The 18089-nt window shown below is 42.1% G+C and overlaps 1 protein-coding gene across 6 annotated transcripts in view; it reads left to right on the forward strand.

Moving 5' to 3' along the window:
- dennd1a (DENN/MADD domain containing 1A) overlaps positions 1–18089 on the forward strand; it is a 39189-nt gene that overhangs the window by 16304 nt on the left and 4796 nt on the right. For 2 of the 6 annotated variants that reach the window (XM_034095596.2, XM_034095599.2), the window contains 13 exons: positions 1297–1397; positions 3590–3635; positions 5183–5284; positions 5508–5633; positions 7565–7666; positions 9313–9400; positions 10665–10705; positions 11314–11385; positions 11477–11533; positions 12413–12541; positions 13092–13171; positions 15942–16079; positions 17475–17706. In XM_034095596.2, coding sequence (XP_033951487.1) covers positions 1297–1397; positions 3590–3635; positions 5183–5284; positions 5508–5633; positions 7565–7666; positions 9313–9400; positions 10665–10705; positions 11314–11385; positions 11477–11533; positions 12413–12541; positions 13092–13171; positions 15942–16079; positions 17475–17706 — 1314 coding nt within the window. The remainder of the gene's footprint in view (positions 1–1296; positions 1398–3589; positions 3636–5182; positions 5285–5507; positions 5634–7564; positions 7667–9312; positions 9401–10664; positions 10706–11313; positions 11386–11476; positions 11534–12412; positions 12542–13091; positions 13172–15941; positions 16080–17474; positions 17707–18089) is intronic. The other 4 variants (XM_034095598.2, XM_034095597.2, XM_034095600.2 and 1 more) reach the window with 4 other exon arrangements.

Raw genomic sequence — 18089 nt, forward strand, 5'->3', positions numbered from 1 at the left:
CCTCCAACAACAAATATATCCAGAGTTACGGTTTCTTTACTTCCTCTACATACGGAACCACAGTAAACGAAACTATCTAACTCATATATCACAGTTTAAGTGTTCGATTGATACTGCCATTCGTCCTCCAGCAGGACATAATTTCCCTATTGATTTAATTAAACTATAAATTGACGCTGATCATCGATCTCCAGTGAATTTTTTTTATAGTTTGCCTGTCTGACCTTCATAATTGGGCTTCTTGTAGATTAAAAAAAGCGCGTTTTTCTACATTTTTTGATGTGATTGTTGAAAACTTCAGAATCTGTATTTACCAGAGATGGGACCAAGTCATTGTTTTGCAAGTCATGGAGAATCTGGTAGTATCAACACACGATAGCATTAGCATTTTCCTTACCGGCGCCAGGCTTGGTCGTAAATGTCAACACACAGAAAAGGTTAAATATCTAGGAGTAAAGACAGAAATATTCTTTGACAACAACTAAGTCTCAAGTCTTTGCACTCAAGTCCGAGTCAAGTCTCAAGTCAGTTTGGGCAAGTTCAAGTCCTAAACTAAATGTGCTTTTCACCAAATGTAAAGACATCCATCAACAGAATCATGTTTAATAATCAAACTGCTCTTTATTAGTCGCATTAATAATGTAATAATCCATTTTCTCTCTGCTGGTAAAGTAACTGTCTGCTCTTCTAGCGGCAGCTCGCGATCGACGTGTTGGAGACCCCTGAATTAAAGTATCAAGTCACCTCAAGTCAGAAGGCTCGAGTCCAAGTCAAGTCCCGAGTCATTGGTGTCCAAGTCGAGTCGCAAGTGTTTTGTGATTTTATCAAGTCGAGTCCAAAGTCATCAAGTCATGTGACTCGAGTCCACACCTCTGGTATTTACCGCCGTTCAAATGGCAGCGAATGTTTTCCCCTAAAAGTGGGCGGGGCCGCAATTTTGCCAGGAAGTGACGTAGGTGTTACTCTCATCTATCCTGTGATCTCTCTGAAAAGAAAATAATATATTATTCTAAAAACATGTCATGCTGATAGAGTTGTTGCTACTGAAGGTGTTTGAGCTAATTCTTCCTGACCTTTGAACCCTCGTATAGTGGAGCTCCTTAGGCTCCACTTATTTGTGTTTAACTACTTATATTATGTGTTTCTAATTGAGCACTTTCCCCCCCGATACATCTCCATAGTTAACCATGTTGAAATGAATTATACATACAGCACTCTCAGACACTAGCATAGAAACTGGTGCGTTTTATTATTCGTACATATTTAGAGTTTGCCATAACATGTGTGTGTCCTCAGTTAACAGCGTGTGTCCATGGGTCGACGGCCATGTTGTTTCCAATGCACTGGCAGCATGTTTACATCCCTGTCCTGCCGCCACATCTCTTGGACTACTGCTGGTGAGTATGCTATTAGCAGAGGTGGGAAGTAGTGGAGTAGAAATACTTTGTTACTGTACTTAAGTACATTCTTCCTGTATCAGTACTTTACTCCACTACTTATTTTTCTGACGACTTTTTACTTTTACTTCTTACATTTAGAACCCAAATACCTGTACTTTCTACTTCTCACATGTTGAACACAAATACCTGTACTTTCTACTTCTTACATGTTAAACACAAATACCTGTACTTTCTACTTCTTACATGTTGAACTAAAATACCTGTACTTTCTACTTCTTACATGTTGAACTCAAATACCTGTACTTTCTACTTCTTACATGTTGAACTCAAATACCTGTACTTTCTACTTCTCACATGTTGAACTCAAATACCTGTACTTTCTACTTCTTACATGTTGAACCCAAATACCTGTACTTTCTACTTCTTACATGTTGTACTCAAATACCTGTACTTTCTACTTCTTACATGTTGAACCCAAATACCTGAACTTTCTACTTCTCACATGTTGAACCCAAATACCTGAACTTTCTACTTCTTACATGTTGAACCCAAATACCTGTACTTTCTACTTCTTACATGTTAAACACAAATACCTGTACTTTCTACTTCTCACATGTTGAACACAAATACCTGTACTTTCTACTTCTCACATGTTGAACCCAAATACCTGTACTTTCTACTTCTTACATGTTGAACTCAAATACCTGTACTTTCTACTTCTTACATGTTGAACACAAATACCTGTACTTTCTACTTCTTACATGTTGAACTCAAATACCTGTACTTTCTACTTCTTACATGTTGAACTCAAATACCTGTACTTTCTACTTCTTACATGTTGAACTCAAATACCTGTACTTTCTACTTCTTACATGTTAAACACAAATACCTGTACTTTCTACTTCTCACATGTTGAACACAAATACCTGTACTTTCTACTTCTCACATGTTGAACCGAAATACCTGTACTTTCTACTTCTTACATGTTGAACTCAAATACCTGTACTTTCTACTTCTTACATGTTGAACACAAATACCTGTACTTTCTACTTCTCACATGTTGAACCCAAATACCTGTACTTTCTACTTCTTACATGTTGAACTCAAATACCTGTACTTTCTACTTCTTACATGTTGAACACAAATACCTGTACTTTCTACTTCTCACATGTTGAACACAAATACCTGTACTTTCTACTTCTCACATGTTGAACACAAATACCTGTACTTTCTACTTCTTACATGTTGAACTCAAATACCTGTACTTTCTACTTCTTACATGTTGAACTCAAATACCTGTACTTTCTACTTCTTACATGTTGAACTCAAATACCTGTACTTTCTACTTCTCACATGTTGAACTCAAATACCTGTACTTTCTACTTCTCTCATGTTGAACCCAAATACCTGTACTTTCTACTTCTTACATGTTGAACCCAAATACCTGTACTTTCTACTTCTTACATGTTGAACTCAAATACCTGTACTTTCTACTTCTCACATGTTGAACTCAAATACCTGTACTTTCTACTTCTCTCATGTTGAACCCAAATACCTGTACTTTCTACTTCTTACATGTTGAACCCAAATACCTGTACTTTCTACTTCTTACATGTTGAACTCAAATACCTGTACTTTCTACTTCTCACATGTTGAACTCAAATACCTGAACTTTCTATTTCTTACATGTTGAACTCAAATACCTGTACTTTCTACTTCTCACATGTTGAACTCAAATACCTGTACTTTCTACTTCTCACATGTTGAACACAAATACCTGTACTTTCTATTTCTTACAAGTTGAACCCAAATACCTGTACTTTCTACTTCTTACATGTTGAACTCAAATACCTGTACTTTCTACTTCTTACATGTTGAACTCAAATACCTGTACTTTCTACTTCTTACATGTTGAACTCAAATACCTGTACTTTCTACTTCTTACATGTTGAACTCAAATACCTGTACTTTCTACTTCTCTCATTCTCCAAACAGCTGGTTCCTTTAGTCTGAATGTGTGTTGGTGCGTGATCATTATTCTTTAGAGTCGCTGCGTGCCTATTGGTTGGAACACGATCCGTGTATCCATCACTTCCTGGTCTTCTCTAAAGAAGAGGGACCAATGGAAACGTTGTCATGTTGCCGTTGTTCAGCAGCTCTTCTCTCATGACTAAGTGTTTTTTTTTCAGTGCCCCAATGCCCTACCTCATCGGAGTCCATTCCAGCCTGATGGAGGTAGGTGGTATAAGCTCTTTTATACAAAATCCACTTCTTCATGTCTCTTCTGCATCAACATGTGTCCCCTCTTCTTCATGTCTCTTCTGCATCAACATGTGTCCCCTCTTCTTCATGTCTCTTCTACATCAACATGTGTCCCCTCTTCTTCATGTCTCTTCTACATCAACATGTGTCCCCTCTTCTTCATGTCTCTTCTACATCAACATGTGTCCCCTCTTCTTCACGTCTCTTCTACATCAACATGTGTCCCCTCTTCTTCATGTCTCTTCTACATCAACATGTGTCCCCTCTTCTTCATGTCTCTTCTACATCAACACGTGTCCCCTCTTCTCCATGTCTCTTCTACATCAACATGTGTCCCCTCTTCTTCATGTCTCTTCTGCATCAACATGTGTCCCCTCTTCTTCATGTCTCTTCTACATCAACATGTGTCCCCTCTTCTTCATGTCTCTTCTACATCAACATGTGTCCCCTCTTCTTCATGTCTCTTCTACATCAACATGTGTCCCCTCTTCTTCACGTCTCTTCTACATCAACATGTGTCCCCTCTTCTTCATGTCTCTTCTACATCAACATGTGTCCCCTCTTCTTCATGTCTCTTCTACATCAACATGTGTCCCCTCTTCTTCATGTCTCTTCTACATCAACATGTGTCCCCTCTTCTTCACGTCTCTTCTACATCAACATGTGTCCCCTCTTCTTCACGTCTCTTCTACATCAACATGTGTCCCCTCTTCTTCATGTCTCTTCTACATCAACATGTGTCCCCTCTTCTTCATGTCTCTTCTACATCAACATGTGTCCCCTCTTCTCCATGTCTCTTCTACATCAACATGTGTCCCCTCTTCTTCACGTCTCTTCTACATCAACATGTGTCCCCTCTTCTTCATGTCTCTTCTTCATCAACATGTGTCCCCTCTTCTTCATGTCTCTTCTACATCAGCATGTGTCCCCTCTTCTTCATGTCTCTTCTACATCAGCATGTGTCCCCTCTTCTCCATGTCTCTTCTACATCAACATGTGTCCCCTCTGTGGAAAGAGACTCTGAAAGTTTCAGGAACAAAGATTCTCTCTCTTTTTGATCCATTTCTATAAAAACCTGTCTGAAAATGAGCTGATCAGATTTTGGCCACTTTGTGATGTCATAACGATGTGTTGTCTTGTGTAACCATTAGCCAATCAGCAACAAGGTAACCCCCCCCCCCCCTTATCACCTGAATCTCCTCTAGAGCTCCATTGAGTTCTTTGTAACCAAATGTCTCTCAGAGGGGCGTGGGGGGGGGCTCCTTGTTTTCATCTAAAGTCACAGACAGAGAATCAGCACTTTGGAAACAGGGCTGAAACAGAGGGGATTATGGGTAATGCTGCAATGATCTGTTTGGTGTTTCAGCCAATCAGAGACAGGCTCTGTATATATCTGAGACCTGTGATATCGTGATGAGAAACAGTATAATAGGGGACCTTTAAGATTTAAACGCAGTTACTCACTTTTCACCCTTCAGTCTCGTTGTTTCTGAAGCTGGCTGTGTTTGTGTTGCTGGTAGAAAGTCCGAGGGCTGGCTCTGGATGATGTGGTGGTCCTGAACGTGGACACAAACACCCTGGAAACCCCCTATGATGACCTCCAAAGCCTGCCTAATGATGTGGTGAGTAGGGAGGAACTGAATTAATTTATTATTTATTTTATTTTATTTATTTATTTTATTTATTTATTTATTGAATTATTTTATTTATTTTATTTTATTTCATTTATTTATTTTTATTTATTTTTATCTATTTTATTTAATAAAAGCCTTGAATCCTTGAGTGCCGTTTTGTAAATATGCAAGTATTCACTGATAATGGCTGCTGTGACTTCTTGTCGTACAGGTGTCATCTTTAAAGAGCCGGTTGAGGAAGGTCTCAACGACCACAGGTGACGGCGTGGCTCGAGCGTTCCTCAGGAGTCAGGCGGCTCTGTTCGGGAGCTACAGAGACGCCCTGCACATCCAGCCGGTCAGTGAACTGCACACCATAAACATAAAGGATGCATACAAAGAGAACGATATACCTGAGCCTGTCATGTGACTCTGGGTATGATCATTTACCAGCTTCACGTGGTGTATGCGCATATGCTTTAAATACATTTTCACCGGATAAGACTGTACTACAAAGAGAGATCAGTGGGTTAGCGAGGTTAAACCAAAAAAAAAAAAGACTGTCTTAAATCTAAGACTTCCCATAGTACACTGCCATGTCGTACAGTGTGAACAAAGTGTGTGAATTTCAACTACCGTACTTTTCGGACTATAAGCGACTTTTTCCCCCATTTTTTGTACAGCTAACGGCCACTAGGGAACCTCCTAAATCTATGGATTTTACAGGTAAAATTAACCACCTTCAACACTACGGGCTCTAGGACCGGTCCGCGCCCGCCACCTCTAAGCGGCGGCTCCAGCAGGAAAAGCTGGAGGCCGGAAAAGAGTGAGACAGGTAGCGCGCCAAAGTAAAAGTGGAACCGAGAGACAGAACGAGAGCAAGACAGACGGACAGTTTAGCTGCGGCGGCTTATATGCAGGTGCGCTTTGTAGTCCGGAAAGTACGGTAGTTGTCTTGAATCGCACGCGGCTGCTGATCTCTCACCGAAAGTGATGTTTGCAACTGTTAGCCAGCTAGCTATATTAGCAACGTTATCTTTCAGGGTTCTTCTTACGGTCATTAAAAACCTGGAAAAGTCATGGAAATTCAAAATGCAAATTCCAGGCCCTGGAAAAGTGAGGGAAAACAATATGTTTCCCAAAGTTTTGGAAAAGTCATGGAAATGTAATTAAAGTTGCATCAAATATAATTTATATTTTATCTAATCGCGAAATAGTAATACTGTAATGATAATACATACTGTGTCGTATAGTAATGAAACGTAAAATGGCATTTAACTGTCGAGGTGTTTTGCTGGTGAGAGATTTGAGTTGCTTTAGCGCGGAGAAGCTAGTAAGCCTATTGGATTTGTTTTAGATAGGCACAACATTAATTTTTGTAGTCATGGAAATTAGGTAAAGGTCATGGAGAAGTCATTGGTGAAAAAGTGTATGAACCCTGATCTTTAGAGACGGCCAAATTAACCCTATAAAATGAACGGTGGCTTATTTTTGACATCAGTATAGTGGTAAGTCACCTTGGGTGGGCACGTACTTACAGCCAATCAGCTCTCTGAATTATGAGATGACGTTTGGTAGGGTTGCCAGCGTTTTGCCCCACTACTGGTGATTATTTTTCACATTGAATAGAAAAATACTCTGAGCATGCGCAGTTTAGTTTTTACAGCACCCATTCATTTTGACAGTGAGAGATCGGGGCTTGCCCCACATCGCTCAAACCGGCTCAATAGGCACACTGTGGACACTAATTAGAAGAACGCAGACTGAAACAGCAATGTACAGACGAACCAGATGACTAAACGTGACCTTTAAATATATCTTTACATGTATTTTCTTTGCATATTTTTGGAATTATTATTTTCATTACCTTCTGCTGACACTAGGTGGGGCTGTTGCTCAACAAAGCTGTGCAGTTACAGCAGAGCAAACTCTATTTTTGTTTTTATGTGTTCAGTAGGTGATAAAAAACCTCTGAGCGAGAACCCTGTATGCTGCGCAGTTCATAGAATCTGTTTACGGGTATTCAACACACATTATATACAATCAATACATTGGATTTCCTTTATTATGGAACAGTGTACGAGCTAAATGCACTTCTGGATTATATAACATATGTTCCTCTTGACTGATGTAGGACTCGAATGATCAATAGAAGAGTCATGCACAAACACATTTTCTCTGTCTGTCTACTCACGTCCTCGCACACCCCTTACGTGATAAGATGCTGAATGTGTCGGTGTGTGAGGTGAACAGTGCTGAGACAGCTCCCGTGTTTTCCTGCATCTTTAGGAAGAGCACATAACATTCAACGAGGAAACCTTTGTGAGCCATCGTTCCAGTGCCATGAGGCAGTTCCTGCAGAATGCCATCCAGCTGCAGCTCTTCAAACAGGTACAGGTACACACACACACACACACAGACAGACAGACAGACAGACACACACACACACACACCAGAGATGGAGTACTCGACTCGGACTCGCGCACTGATTGACGCGACTCAGACTTGGACTCGTGAATTCTGGCATACGCTGACTTGGACTCGGACTCGGGAATGTTTCCCCCCACGATGACTCGGACTCGACTTGTACATTGACGCTCTGACTCGAGCTAATTTTCTCTGGAGTCTGATGTCCTCTATCCCAGGGTTTCTCAAACGTTTTCATACCAACGACCACTTAACCAATAAAAAAACACTCGCGGACCACCTAACTCCACAAATATCCAAAATCACATCGTTTTTCTAGAACAGATTACAAATCGCCTGAAAATGGTACAAACAAGTGGCAACATGTGTGAGGAAGGTGTTGCGCTGGGCTATATCATACAATCGAAAGTGAAACTTAAGCTCGCTCCATTGCGGAGATATTCCCGCGAGAGTGCGTAAAACTTTAATTTATTAATTTATTTAAAATGTCAAATTGTACCAATATACTCACGGACCACTAGGGGGCGCTCACGGACCACCAGTGGTCCGCGGACCACACTTTGAGAAGCACTGAATCCTGGCGTGTGCACCTGTGAGGCGAGTTCACGTACCCCGCTATTCCAGTCTAGAGATGTCTACAGACACACCCCGCATGTGCTGTATGCTTTCACACATTCTGCTTCCACATTGGAAAAGAGCAGCGCAAAATGCTCGTGATGTGGAAACAATATTGAAGAGAAGGCTCCGGAACACATTCCTCTCAGGACCGAGTTCAGACATACAGGCTGTCTTGAACACTATCATCAGAGTAACGTGATCTAATCAATACATAAAGATTCAGCCGATAACGCGAAAGCACATGGCTACTGCTAAGTAGCCATGTGCTTTCTGGGGCTCAATCTTTATCAGTAAACCGATTTAACCGGTAAAAGTTCCTTCAAAATAAGAGTCCCGATCTTCTTACTATCAAAATAAAAGTGCAAAACGAAAACTTTACCATAGGAAAATATTGGCATACAAATATAATCACTTCTCTAAAAGGTAACTCATTTTAAATATAGTTTATTTATATATAATAATAATATTAATATTAGTAATAAGCTTTATTTTTGTATAGCACCTAGAATTGTAGCCAAACTCGCTTCACAGCAGTTCAATAGACAGATATGTATAACATGACAGGATAAAAGCAATGTAGAGGAGCAGCTACATTTCAACACATATATCCACGGAGATTAATACATGAAGACTTGAGACTCGGACTCGACTCGGACTCTTTTTAGGTGACTCGGACTTGACTTGGACTCGAAGAGTGGTGACTCGAGAGTGACTTGGACTCGTGAATTGGTGACTTGACTACAACACTGACACACACACACACACACACACATTGTATATCTAAGTCCTAACTTGAGTAAATATATAAGTCAATTTCCATCCCTTTAAGTCGTGATAGCTGATAATTGAAGTGGAGATCATTTTGAACATTTTCCTTCCCTAGAGCTACATTTAGCTAAATGTATGTCCATGTGTATAGGAATAAAACACACACACACCTGTATTTCCTCCTTCCTCTTCTGCTCTTATACATTTTCTGGTTTTACGTGCAGTTTATTGACGGCCGGTTGGACCTGCTGAACTCAGGAGAAGGTTTCAGTGACATCTTTGAGGAGGAAATCAGCCTGGGTGAATACGCAGGTGTGTGTGTGTGTGTGTGTGTGTGTGTGTGTGTGTGTGTGTGTGTGTGTGTGTGTGTGTGTGTGTGTGTGTGTGTGTGTGTGTGTGTGTGTGTGTGTGTGTGTGTGTGTGTGTGTGTGTGTGTGTGTGTGTGTGTGTGTGTGTGTGTGTGTGTGTGTGTGTGTGTGTGTGTGTGTGTGTGTTATTATCTAACAGGTTCATTGACATGGAAGCAAAGAAGTCACACAGTGAAGAGACATGACGACAGTAAATACAGGTCCAAAGTCTGTCCTGATGCTCGTCCTCATGTCATCAGGCTGACTCCAGATCAGATCATCAAACTGGTGCTAGCGCAGCAGGCTAACTGTGTCCTCATGTTTCTATTGGAGCTTGTTTAGCGCGCTGCATGAGAAACTGACGGGCTGTCGGAGAGAGAGGATCCGTTTCTCCCGTGTTATTATTCAAAGTTAATTTAAACTTTTGAATAATGTACTTCATCTACTACAAGTAGTTTGTTTGAATGTAATTTGATGTTTGTGGAATAATTTATTGAAAAATTTATCTGAATTTTTCGATCTGTTTCGATTATAAACTGAAGCAATATAAAAATTAGTTTTAAACATCAGCATATCCGGTCCCAGTCCGGTAATTACCTGCTAACGGAAACTCTGCTACACAATTATTATTATTATTATTGAAATATGACCGGTAAGTTTCAAATTTGTCCGGTAAAATAAATTCTGTCCGGACATTTGACCGGCGAGAAAAAATCCTGACGGAAACCCTGCTCCAGATATATCAATTTTCACACTTTGGGACATCCACTCAGCTTTTAATTTGATATCATATTTTCATAAAGACACACACACACACACACACACCGACACATCAGCTGATCCCAGCAGCCATGTAATCAGAGCGTTGTCATACTGCAGTAGAGTACGTTTTGTTATAGATCTGCTCGGATACGAACCAAGCCTTCTCCATCGTGTCCCCACCATCGTGTCCCTCAGCTACCACAACGAATCAGAGACGGCACTGCCCCCCCCCCCCCCCCCCCCCCCCTCAAAACACTGACCAAAACTCACCTTTGGAGACTAGCTTTCCAATGTGTGATTGTGATAAATGTGGTTTTATTGCCATTTTGTTTTACCTCTGGAAAGTGTCTTTGAGCACCTGATGAAGCGCTTGATAAATAAAATGTATTATTATATTTTTATATATATTATTTATTGCAGACGGCACTACTACTTGTTTTTGACTTTTTATCGGCCCCCCTCCACAGGAAGTGACAAGACCTACCACCAGTGGCTGTTCACTGTGAAGGTGAGTCTGTGTGTGTGTGTGTGTGTGTGTGTGTGTGTGTGTGTGTGTGTGTGTGTGTGTGTGTGTTCTATCTTAATGGATGTGTCTAATCATACAGAGGTGTGTGTGTGTGTGTGTGTGTGTGTGTGTGTGTGTGTGTGTGTGTGTGTGTGTGTGTGTGTGTGTGTGTGTGTGTGTGTGTGTGTGTGTGTGTGTGTGTGTGTGTGTGTGTGTGTGTGTGTGTGTGTGTGTGTGTGTGTGTGTGTGTGTGTGTGTGTGTGTGTGTGTGTGTGTGTGTGATCTTAATGGATGTGTCTAATCATACAGAGGTGTGTGTGTGTGTGTGTGTGTGTGTGTGTGTGTGTGTGTGTGTGTTACAAATATGTGTGTGTCTCTGACTGGTGCTTGTGTGTATGTGCGTCACTAATAGGTGTGTGTGTGTGTGTGTGTGTGTGTCAAGTGTCAAGTGTTTTACAAAAATGTGTGTGTGTGTGTGTGTCATTTGTCTGTGTGTTGAAAATATGCGTGTCACTAGCATGTATGGTTTGAAAATGTGTGTGTCACAGATTTGTGTCTCAGTGTGTTACAAAATGTTTGTGCGACTAACTTGTGTGTGTGTTTCCTGACAGAAAGGAGGCGGAGCTATCTTCAACACGGTGAAGACGAGGGCCAACCCCGCCATGAAGACCGTTTATAAGTTTGTAAGCACGTCTCTTCTGTCGTCGGTTACAGTATGACCCGTTGGTGAGGAATCAGACGACCATCAGCTGCTTGTCTCCGTTTGTCCCACAGGCGAAGGACCACGCCAAGATGCGCATCAAGGAGGTGAAGAGCCGGCTGAAGCAGAAGGTATGAGGCCGCGGAACTTCAGACAACCTCTTCTTCACGTCTCTTCTACATCAACGTGTCCCCTCTTCTTCATGTCTCTTCTACATCAACATGTGTCCCCTCTTCTCCATTTCTCTTCTACATCAACATGTGTCCCCTCTTCTTCATGTCTCTTCTACATCTACATGTGTCCCCTCTTCTTCATGTCTCTTCTACATCAACATGTGTCCCCTCTTCTTCATGTCTCTTCTACATCAACATGTGTCCCCTCTTCTTCATGTCTCTTCTACATCAACATGTGTCCCCTCTTCTTCATGTCTCTTCTACATCAACATGTGTCCCCTCTTCTCCATGTCTCTTCTACATCAACATGTGTCCCCTCTTCTACATCAACATGTGTCCCCTCTTCTTCATGTCTCTTCTACATCTACATGTGTCCCCTCTTCTTCATGTCTCTTCTACATCAACACGTGTCCCCTCTTCTTCATGTCTCTTCTACATCAACACGTGTCCCCTCTTCTTCATGTCTCCTCTACATCAACATGTGTCCCCTCTTCTTCATGTCTCTTCTACATCAACATGTGTCCCCTCTTCTTCATGTCTCTTCTACATCAACATGTGTCCCCTCTTCTTCATGTCTCTTCTACATCAACATGTGTCCCCTCTTCTCCATGTCTCTTCTACATCAACATGTGTCCCCTCTTCTCCATGTCTCTTCTACATCAACATGTGTCCCCTCTTCTTCATGTCTCTTCTACATCAACATGTGTCCCCTCTTCTTCATGTCTCTCCTACATCAACATGTGTCCCCTCTTCCTCACGTCTCTTCTACATCTACATGTGTCCCCTCTTCGTCCCCAGATTTTGGCCACTTTATGATGTCATAATTCTTTCTCACAGGAGCAGGCAGAGAACGGCTTCTCCACCGTGGGGTCGGTGGTGATCGATGACGAGAGCCCGGCAGTCAAGAGGGAGGGGCCGATGACCTCGCTGGACGACCAGAAGCCAATCACGGTGCACTTTGGGCAGGTGAGAACAAAAGAGGTGGGGAGAACGAGTTTAAAAGGAACTTCGCCGAGCTGCAATTCATGAAAGCAGTGTCGCGGCTAACTAAAAAAAAATAATACAATACAGCTTTATTAAAAAAATCACTTTAAAACCTCCAGACAAAAGTGCTGTACAGTCAAATAAACAAACATACACACAGCTCAGCTCACACGCCATAAAATAAGTACAAGTAAAAACAATAGATGATTTAAAAGCAACAATCTACAAGATGTCCGAACGCGAAATAACATATAAAATACACATATAAATGTGCTATATAAATAAATAAATAAATAAAGATTGAGATATACAATCTAACTTACACTAAAACTGGCGCCGGGGCATCAGTGTGTGAATCTTACGCAGGTACATATATTTAAAATCCAGGCCAGAATGTCGTCTTTGTTGTGTTTTTCTTTTATTTCAGTAAGTCAACCACACATAGAACAATGGCCCGTTCCCGTGAGTGTCTCTGGTGAGGAGGTAGGTCTACGACGTAATAACTTATGATCCCTTTCCCAAAATAAATAAGGTTCCACTCCCACAGGCTCGGCCAACGATGATGCTGAAGAGGCCGAGCAGCAACGTGAGTCTGGAGAGCAGCGGGGACCAGTAAGCCTTCTCTCACTTTCTCCCACAGTCCTACATACGCCATTTTAATCCCAAATAGCGCTCGCTATAGTCGATTTGTTTTGCATAATTGTGGCCATTTTGTGCGTTTCCAAGTAAAGAATTGAGTCGCTTCATGCCAGTGAATGAACTTGGAGACATAATGCATTCGCAGACACAGTCACATACTGTCGAGATGATCAGTAATCAATTACATTTCAAATGTTTTCCCATTCTTTTTCTTATTGATTGGTAACATTTTAAGTCTTGATCCTTTTGTGAAACTGATTCTAATCCTCAAACCGTCCAACTTTTAATTTTCCTTCTTCTTGTCCCTGACACTTAAAGGTGGGGTAGGTAAGTTTGAGAAACCGGCTCGTCGCGCGGAGGGATACTGACTTGTTGTAAAATGTCATTTACAATTCTACCCGTGGTATACGCTCAGTATATCACGGCTAAGAACCAATCAGATTGCTTGATTTGACTTGTCCGTTTTATAATTGTTGTTATATTCCATGGAATGCTCTTAACATCCCGACAGCAATGAATATCAGCCAATCAAGAGAGCGACTTGCAGCTTAGAGACACCAGTGAATACATGTGTAGGAAAATGATGTAGATTTTCCAAAAGATATACACCGCATCTGGCGTGACATCTGGCGTCGTTCTTGTAAGACATTTTTACTTCCGCATAAAAAAAGCCTCCCCGCGTGACCTCCCGCGTGTGGCGTACCATGGGGGAGAGCGGCCGGTCTAGCGTAGTAATAAACATGGATCACAATGCTAGTATTGACACAGAAGAGGTTGAAAATAAATATTCGAATGCATACGACGGACCACAACCATATAATGATGAGCCTGCTAGGCGTCCAAGAGACCGGGAGCAGCCAAGGACGAGAAGAAATAACGGCCATCGGAGAGAAATGGAGCTGTGGTGTGAGGAGAACCAGTGGAGAACAGGGCAGCTGTCTCGGTGAGTGACCGGCGTTAGCTACAGTTGGCCCCTACACACGGCGGCGTGCGTTGGCGGTGGGCGTGTCTTGAGCTTGGGGAGTCCACGCGACCAACAACCAACCACATCAATGTCCCGCCCCGGACATACAAAGCAAAGCAAAGCATTCATGCTACATGCTGGCTAAATATACTGTCTGCTTGCTAGCTGTCCATTCAAACGAAGTACACTGGATATAAACTCCCCAAACAAGCGAAAACCTACCAGTTTCCCCCACTGTCTCTGCCCCCTCCCCCCATGCCTGGCTCCTCCGGTTTGTATCCCTGTATGTAAAGAGGGACTGGTCATAGAGTACCGGGTGATTCCCTACCGCCACGATCATTTTCTCCTCCTTTTGTTGACATATGAGAAATAACTGCGGTCTGGCTCTCCCAACATACACCCGGTTTGATTGGCTACTGCTTGTACTGTCAGATTTACATACGAGGGATTTGATTGGCTGACGCCTCCGTCGAGCCGGCAGAAGTAGAACATTGCTCTACTTTTGCAGCGAGCACCTCGAGAGAAGCTACGCCTTGCTCCCACAATGCAGTTCGGCGAATCGTGACGTCACCCCATTCAAAGTGAATGGGCAGAAGCGGCAACGCACGCCGCCGTGTGTAGGGGCCGTTAATGTTAGCTAACGCCGGTCACATCACAACATTGGAAAGTTAGCTATCATGTATGTATAATGGATAATGTGCAGCGCCGTGGTCATTATGGGGAAAAGAACATCAGGATCAGGAGCCCGACGCGAAGCGGAGGGATCTAGATCGGCCTGAAGGTGTTATTTTCCCCATAAGGAACAAGTCGCTGCACATTATCCCGCTTATCACACGGCCACATTCTCAACAAAGTAACGTTATGACTCCCAATATTAATTGAAATGCTTTTATGGATTTAGAAAATGATTTTATTGATTTAAAAAATAGTATATTGATTTAAATTGACATGCATCCGCTAAGAAAAATAGTCCGTTGTTACCGTTTGAAGTAACGTAGCAACGGCAAGAACCGCTTCGATAGCATTTTTGAGGAGCTTTTTGATTACAGATTTGAAAACATCGTTGCTTGCTTTAAAAGTAGCACAATTCATTATGTCAAACCTTGGGAAGTACCTAAGTATCCCTGCCCTAATGCCAAAGGAACTGCACACTGAATATGTGTCGCCGTCTGACCTATGTCTGGACCGCTGCGTAAAAAGGACGGTTTCTGCCCGTTACTTCTCCGCTGCTTTCTTGTCGCTCTTGTCTTGTCAGTTAGAGCCAAACTGTATACAGTTAAATCGAACGGACATGTTTGTGCAGATGTGAGCGTCCTTAACAACGGTCAATAAGTGCTTGACAGCGGTCTGTCTGTTCTGGATTAACAACGTGTCACGTGTTCTGAATTGACCAATCAGAATCGAGTATTCAACTAAACCATGTAATAACAGGCTATAACTAACTTGACAAAAAATCCATGGAAAAACATCATGTGTGGAAGCCGTGGCGCTGTAAAAAGCACGACCAATCATCTGAGCCGGCTAAAGTAACTGGATGGCCTACCTGCCTGTCAGCCTTCCATCGGGGCACAGACTTATCTCGTGCCCTCATTGGTCATGTGCGCGTTCGTGTGTGTTGGAGGAGGGGCTCTGTGAGGAAGGGGCAGATTTTCTCCGGTTGTGTATTTTCAAATTCGAGCGATCTCGAGCTGGTTTCTCAATTCCTACCTACCCCACCTTTAACAATGGACTTTATTTATAAGCATGTACTGAGCTGTGAATGTGCTTCTCTTTACGTAGCTCTCTCCGTCCTACCCGTCACTACACAGTCTTTCTCTCCGAGGATTCGTCCGGAGACGAGCTCCAGTACGACGAAGACTCCATCTCTGGCTTTCCTGACAGCTTTCTCTTCTCCGTCCCTTTCGAGTGGTCTCCTCTGTACGCAGCTCTCTCTCTCTTTGCACTATTCACACATTAATAAGCCTTTCTCTCTTTCTAATCAATACATGATACGTGTGTTTTAGAGGTCACCTATTGTGCAAAGTCCACTTCTTCATGTCTCTTCTACATCAACATGTGTCCCCTCTTCTTCATGTCTCTTCTACATCAACATGTGTCCCCTCTTCTCCATGTCTCTTCTACATCAACATGTGTCCCCTCTTCTTCATGTCTCTTCTACATCAACATGTGTCCCCTCTTCTTCATGTCTCTTCTACATCAACATGTGTCCCCTCTTCTTCATGTCTCTTCGACATCAACATGTGTCCCCTCTTCTTCATGTCTCTTCTACATCACCATGTGTCCCCTCTTCTTCATGTCTCTTCTACATCAACATGTGTCCCCTCTTCTTCATGTCTCTTCTACATCAACATGTGTCCCCTCTTCTTCATGTCTCTTCTACATCAACATGTGTCCCCTCTTCTTCATGTCTCTTCTACATCAACATGTGTCCCCTCTTCTTCACGTCTCTTCTACATCAACATGTGTCCCCTCTTCTTCATGTCTCTTCTACATCAACATGTGTCCCCTCTTCTTCATGTCTCTTCTACATCAACATGTGTCCCCTCTTCTTTATGTCTCTTCTACATCAACATGTGTCCCCTCTTCTTTATGTCTCTTCTACATCAACATGTGTCCCCTCTTCTTCATGTCTCTTCTACATCAACATGTGTCCCCTCTGTGGAAAGAGACTCTGAAAGTTTCAGGAACAAAGATTTTCTCTCTTTTTGATCCATTTCTATAAAAACCTGTCTGAAAATGAGCTGATCAGATTTGGTCCACTTTATGATGTCATAACGATGTGTTGTCTTGTGTAACCGTTAGCCAATCAGCAACAAGGTAACCCCCCCCCCCCCCTTATCACCTGAATCTCCTCCTAGAGCACCATTGAGTTCTTTTTAACCAAATGTCTCTCAGAGGGGCGTGGGGAGGGGCTCCTTATTTTCATCTAAAGTAACAGACAGAGAATCAGCACTTTGGAAACAGGGCTGAAACAGAGGGGATTATGGGTAATGCTGCAATGATCTGTTTGGTGTTTCAGCCAATCAGAGACAGGTTCTGTATATATCTGAGACCTGTAATATATTGATGAAGAACAGTATAATAGGGGACCTTTAAAACATACGAGGAATTTGCCTTGGTGTACATACAGTAGTGCATACATAAATACAGTTAAAGAAGATACCTTTTTAAAGCCAATACTTCTTTACTTTTACTTGAGTAAAGAAGTTTAGTCAGTACTTCTACTTTCACCAGAGTATTTTTAAACACGATTATCTGTACTTCTACTTGAGGAAAGGATGTGTGAACTGTTGCCCTCTCTCTGCCCTGCAGGCCTCAGCCGTACCGCTCCCTGAAGGAGGCCGAGTTGTTAGAAGGAGCAGAGAGTCACACCGCCCCCCCCAGCCCGGTTAATGAGAAGTTCTCCAACGTCACCCTGCTGGGAGATATCTTCGGCTGCCAGGACGAGCCCGACAGCCAACACATCACTTTAGCCAAAAGTTTGGAGGACCTGAGGACTCCCAAAAACTCTGAGGAGCTGCAACAAGCCAAGTTCACCTACCAGGTCAGAGCTCTACGCTGTGTTGTCTTAATGTACATTATTTCATTATCATATTCTGTTCTTGACTTTTTCTCAAAATCTCCAAATTCTGACTTTTTTTCTCAAAATTTCTAAATTCTGACTTTTTTTCTCAAAATCTCAAAATTCTGACCTTTTTCTCAAAATCTCCAAATTCTGACTTTTTTCTCAAAATCTCAAAAGTCTGACTTTTTTCTCAAAATCTCAAAAGTCTGACTTTTTTCTCAAAATCTCAAAATTCTGACCTTTTTCTCAAAATCTCAAAAGTCTGACTTTTTTTCTCAAAATCTCAAAATTCTGACTTTTTCTCAAAATTTCAAAATTCTGACCTTTTTCTCAAAATCTCAAAATTCTGACCTTTTTCTCAA

The sequence above is a fragment of the Pseudochaenichthys georgianus genome, chromosome 12 (assembly GCF_902827115.2).
Source record: "Pseudochaenichthys georgianus chromosome 12, fPseGeo1.2, whole genome shotgun sequence".
Classification (NCBI taxonomy): Eukaryota; Metazoa; Chordata; class Actinopteri; order Perciformes; family Channichthyidae; genus Pseudochaenichthys; species Pseudochaenichthys georgianus.